Below are 6,278 nucleotides of genomic sequence, written 5' to 3'. Positions count from 1 at the left end.
GATCACTCATTTTAGAGCTCTGGAAAAAATTGTTAGGATATATACAAGGAAAGATAGCAAAGTTTGAATAAACAGTTTTTAGTGATTTTTTATTTGAAAAATTTGAATTCATTTCATTTTCTTTCTTTTTTAGTTCCTTTTACGTCAACCAGAAAGTAAGTATTGTGCAGAAAATGCACCTCAGAAGTTGAAGAAATAGTTTTATTTTCACAATAACTTGGTATTGGAAAATTAAAACTAAGAATCGTTTCAACGGGATCTACTGTTCACCAGGAGAAACGAAGAAAAGAGATTAAGGCAGCATAAACTAAATGTCTCAAAGTATTACTTGTCACAAATTGTTCGCTTAAATGTAAAGTGTACACACATTTGTATATATACAAGTATATGTTCAAAGTAGCCTCTACAAAGTTTGGAACTAATAATTCCATTAGTAAAAATGAAACACACTTTATAAACCTGATAAAAAACCTATGATTACAGATTCCACAAGAACAGGAAAAAAGTTTCACGATTTTTTTTTTTACAGATTGGTGTCATAATGTTCCACTTTCGACACCGGAAGTAAGAAACTTTGAAACGATATGATAACGCGATGGCCTTGTTGGCATTTTTGGAGGTTGAAGTCTTTTTTTTTACAAATTGGCGTCGAAGTGTTGTTCCTGTTTTTCAGGAGGCGTGACATCTTTATTCTTGAGGAGATATTGTCTCACAAAGAAGTAAGTCATTCCAATTGCGTAATACAGAGCAGCAGCTATTACACTGAACACGTACTCGGAGCTCTCCACCCCCTCTTTGATGATACAGGCATAGACCAGGAGACAGAGTAGGATGCAGACTACGGCACCTGGGATGTGGAAGGGAGAGTGGTAGGTGTCTGGGTTGAGTTTGTTCACTTTCAGCACTATGTATGACACGCATTGGAGGATGTAGGACACGAGAGCTCCTGTGAAGAAAGAGCGAATCAATAAAGTATCTCAAAGAAAAATGAAAAATGCATAATTGGATACGTCTGGTGAAAAAATTTTCGAGCGATTTTATGGTTTGTTGGGGGAAAGAATCACTATAATCACCCAAATCGATTATCCTTTTTCTTGACTGTTAACACACATCATTGGGCAAAAACCCTTTATTATATCTGAATCCATGTAATGGCTGCTCTCCCAATCGGTTGCGACGAGGAAAACTTAACAACTCCCAGTTCGTTCTGAGTGGTTCCGAAATCTGTCCAGATATTTTGTTTTTGCAACTCGTTTTTGTAACTGTATATCCGCAATATTCTTACCGTGGCATTACAAATCAGTTCGTAACTATTTGCTAATCTTAGTATTTTTAATATCGAATCAGACTGGATTGCTACAGATCACACAATATGTGATCTCTATGTATACCAGTTCAATCCGATAGAAAAACAAATGGAAGACAAAGGTATATGTCTGACACCTGTCTAAGCAAAAACATTTAAACTTATGTTGGTTTTAGTTTTTGTACTCACGAGTTGAAATACCAGAAGCTGCGGTTCGTAACAGTTGAATTACAGCTCCAATAATTCGTAGAGTAACAAATAATATACTGCTCAAGAATAACTTTCAATACAAGACACAGTAACAATTTAATGCTCAAGAATAATGTATACGCAAGACACATTAACACGTTTTTTACTGCTAAAGTCAGTACATTGTTGCAATATTTTGCTGAATCATATGAGGAAAGCCGTTTTCTGCGTCTGCTTTTGCTGTGTGTTGTTGTGCTTTTTCTAATTGCCCCCTTTTTCTCCACATCATGTGACCATGACTCTACTATAAACTATAACTAAAACCGGTACTTCCTATGACTAATAGACAAGTAACACAATCTCAGTTTTTACGCTGATGCATTTTCCTAAGCATGTTGTAAGCTCAGCGTCAACAATCCTCGATACGTGTGTTGAGAAGTGATGTCACCCCCAATACTGTCTAATATTCTCTTTTTACTCTTATTTGCTGACAGTTTCTCAAACGTCTACAGAATAGCGGTTTCATTTAAATGGCAAAGATCAATTCATTTGATTCACAAATTTCAAAATTCGAAAAACAGCCATTGACATCCATTTTTTCCGGTTTAAGCGTTAAATTAGATTAGATTTGAATCTGTAAACGCTGTATAAAAGGTACCCTGCATTTGAGCAATGATAATTGGCGTTTGAGAAATATTCAAATAGGTCGGAACCTGTCGAGTGATGTCTCTTTTCGAGAACGTTGATTAAAATGAAGCATAACCTGAAGAGCTAATTTAGACGTTCTAGACGCGAAAAATAGCAAAGTGTGCCGTTATAACCCAATTCAAGATTTTGGATTATGATCTATTGAGTAATCAAGCAATGAAAAGGATTAAGGAATACCAATGGAGCAAGACTTTTACACAATTTTCACAGCAGTCTTTGTCAGGATATTCTTTGTCACATTTAAACAGAATAAGTTAAAATCACTATCTCCGCAACCTATTTCCGATATTCGGGCAAAAAATCTTAAGGAAATTTTTTTATTTCTTTTTTGTGGAAAAATTTTTAGCTCTTGTAACAGTTGATTGATTGCCATAACCACCATGTACATTTATAAGGTGTTCTCAGAAAAATTTGTTTCAATTTTTTTATTGTGAAAATTGGCTAATATGTGTGTACTTTTGTTGACAGGAAAGTTGTGGTAGTCAAGCGTTTGGAAACTGATCATTTCTGTTGAAATCATCCGGCAAATACAAGGGAAAACATTTTGCTTAAAGTTTTGCTGGGTGATACTTTGCGCTATTTTTTTTTATTTTTTGAGCGTCATCCATGATATACCCTATATTTTCTGTTTCCCCGACATTTTCATTATACAAAAAAAAGCAAATAGAATAACTTCACATTTTTTAAATCATGGGAACAACCTCATCCTTACTACCAAGTTTTTTTATCATCACGAGCCACCGCTCTACCAATAGTTATCGATTAATATTGGGCTAATTTGTGGATTGGGAAAGTTGCATTGTAATATCAGATAATACTAATTATATTATGTAGTGTATCATTTTATAATTTATTTTTTAATAGTATAAACCAATTAGCATAATCACTCCTTTGCAACATTATCCCACAATGTAGGAACTTATTTACTAGTATTAAGATACGTTCTGTGGAACTAAAGAGTTAAACTGGAACAGATGATAAACGCTATTAGATACGGGCTCTAGCTTGCAATGATTGTTTTTTGCTTTATCTCAAAAGTAAGTTCGAAAAATTATTTTTCAGTTTTGCATCAAGAAAATTGAAGATTATATAAAAAAATTTTGTTCTAAACAAATCGTAGTGGAAGGGGGATACATACTCAACTAGGGGTTCTCTCAATTTTTTCTTTCAATTTTGAGCGCGCGATATATTCTTCAAGGAGAATGTCTAGTGGTATCATTAGCAAACCCGTCCAGTGTAAAAGATAATAAAAGTAATTAATTAATCAAATATATAAAATACATTAAACATAGTGTTATTGATTTTATTTCTAGGAATAACGGAAGATTTGATCCTACCTACTGAATTGCTTGATCCGACTTTTGTTGGAAAAATATTGTCGTTTTTTTTTAATTCAGCTTTTCAATAAAAATGGCACCAAATGCTTTTTCAGCTCACTTTTGTTCAATTTTGCCAGACCTATAGAACTAAAATTGCTGAATAAATTTGTTAAACTCCTGACATGGCCAGTTTTGTTCGGGATTTAAACTACTGCGGCTTTTTTCTAACAGAAAAAATTTAAAAAATGAATCAGTATTTTTGGATATAATGTATTTTTCCTGCAATAGTGAATTGTATGTCTAATGTTTATGAAAAAAAGCGTATTTGATGTTTCCTAAGATCCCGTATTGCTACAATCAAAATTATTTCTGATTCCATTGGGGCTCTTCATATTTGTTTGCTTACTTTTGTTGATTACAAACCAGAATGATTTGAAATCAAAACACAATTGATGGGAGTTCTCTCCGTGAAAATGAGTGCAAATGATCAATTTTTCCTCTGTGGTTTTTGCGGCTGCGCAATTTTTTTTGTAAATTTTGTTTTAGCTCGATGTTTTGCTTGTACTTGCTGTTTTTTGCAGTCTTTTAACCTAGTTTCACAAACTAAAGATCAAATTGGTTTTTTTGAGTGTTGTGAGTGATATAAGGTTTTCAATTTTGCCTGCAAATTGGCTTGTGATTTTTTGGCTTTGATTCTATGAGATTTCATTTATAAGAACTGTTATTATTTGCCCATTTTTGAGTTTTTTGTAGTCGTTACACATTGTCAGCTTAATATCAGGCTCATTGGTGCTGAAAAATAAAAAAAATCAACCATATTACTTTTTTCAATTCTTTCTGATGAGGTGGTCATGAAGAAATTTGCGTGGAGTGTATTCTGCTTACTAATGCTTGCTTTTGTCAGCTATTACTCGGTTTAAAAAATCTTGGCAAGCAATCAATCAGATCCTTTCCTATTTTACCAATAACAAATTTTGAGACTACAACATTTATTATGATCTGATGAGGCATTATTCAATTCCTCAGTGTTTTTATCGAGTAGGATGTAATGAAATTTGTCCTCGACATTAACTGGTCACTCCTCTCCGCGATACCAGTCTTGTTTTAAGATGCATCCTTTCCTCGTCGAGGTCTTTGGGTGAACTTTTGTAAGAAATGCGGTGATTGCCGTGAATGCGCTGAAAATAAGTAATTCGCCGCGATTCACCGCAAAAAGGTAAAAAACACGCGGTGAAAATTATTTTTTTCACCGCATATCATCACATGTCTTACGAAAATTCACCGCCAAGTTACCCGGGTTACCAGATATCAGCATGACCATTTGTTCAGACATCCGTCAGATTTAGGCGATAAAAATTTTCGCAATCACTTGGGTTGCAAAATTGATATTGATATTGGGGTTGGCATACGGTAGAGCTGAATACAGTTGTGGGTGTCATTCATGTTTACCAAAAGAGGAAAAATAACAACTTACCAAGAAGGGCCAAATTGATCATGACAGATCCGAGTTTGTCTCCATCATCTATGGCATAGTAGAGGATGATAGTGATGCCAAAACTGGCCAGGGCACCAGCAGCCAGTGCCACAAATGGAGTCTTCAGCCGCTTGCTGCAATAAAAACAACCTTGATATGTTCACCATGATCACTACTAACTCAGATCATGGTGGTTAGAGTGTTCATTACACCTAAATGTATCACAATCAAAACAATGAGTGGGTTGGAGAGAAAGTGTAATTTTTCAAATTAAATTTAGAGTGTGTAAATTCTTCCCTCGATGTAAATTCTGAGGACAAAAGTAATCAGAAGTTTAATTGAAACTGGTCAGTTTTGCTGTTATCAACCAAGATTAGGAACGGTTGTGTGGAATTATTTTTGCACTTAACACGATTTCAGGATGCTTGGTATCTTTAACATTTGACGTGACGTAAATGATTTCATTACTATTGGTGGACTAAACTATTCGCAACTCAAATGTTTATTTTTTATTGAGGCTGTTAATTACCGTTACCTGTTTACCATTAAACTCCTTGTTAGGTCTTAAACCATTTTAATTGACCGGATCATCTTCATCAGTTCAAATATCAAGAATTCAAGAAATCACTTGGGGCACATTTTGAAAGTTAAACCAACAAAATTGGGTTTTGAATGACAATCATACGGTTTAAAAACCCACGCCTGAGCCCAATTTGCATGGAATGTTCTTTACACAATTTAGAGCCATGCATTAAAAGCAAAATTAACTAGAACTCAGATTGTTTAATTAATTTCTTTTGTTGAGTCTTACTTCTGTTCACATATATCGAACATTTTGATTGGTGCAAGCTGAATCTTGTTCACATTAAAACCCATACTCGATACACTTAAACCCACATTTTGGTGAAATCAACGCAAACAACAATCTTTTACGAGGACAAAACTTGTCAACCACTAAGAATTTATTCACTGCTTTTAAATTGCTGTACTTGGAAATTCGTAGCACAAGGATTAACCTATGATGATTAACCTATGATGTCAAGGAGGACAACGGTTTTGATGTTTTTCTTTAGGATTAAGATAAAATCTCTGCAAAATTGAAATGAGAATCCGCCCCACTTTTATTGGGCTTCGAGTTCTTTGAATCAATAGACCTTATAATCGAAAAGCTGTTGCAATCAACACGCTTTGATTATCATAAATACTAATTTAAGATTTAAAAAGCAAAAGTGACGCCTTAGTCAAAAATTTTGTTGATAAATAACGGCGAAAAAGATGAACG

General features: G+C 34.3%; 1 protein-coding gene across 1 annotated transcript in view; it reads right to left on the bottom strand.

Annotated features, from left to right (window-relative positions):
• Nucleotides 1-292: 292 nt before the first annotated feature.
• Nucleotides 293-6,278, bottom strand: part of LOC142354595 (putative transporter R00093) — a 42,703-nt gene continuing 36,717 nt past the window's right edge. Inside the window, exons 7-8 of the mRNA XM_075406923.1 lie at nt 4,997-5,130; nt 293-946 (exon numbers count right to left, since the gene is read on the bottom strand). Of these exons, the coding sequence (XP_075263038.1) occupies nt 636-946; nt 4,997-5,130 (445 nt within the window). The 3' untranslated portion in view covers nt 293-635. The remainder of the gene's footprint in view (nt 947-4,996; nt 5,131-6,278) is intronic.

The sequence above is a fragment of the Convolutriloba macropyga genome, chromosome 15 (genome assembly GCF_964194025.1).
Source record: "Convolutriloba macropyga chromosome 15, txConMacr16.3, whole genome shotgun sequence".
NCBI classification, from domain to species: Eukaryota; Metazoa; Xenacoelomorpha; order Acoela; family Convolutidae; genus Convolutriloba; species Convolutriloba macropyga.
Note: the sequence above shows the minus strand (reverse complement) of the source record. Positions and strands in the feature narration are given on the sequence as shown.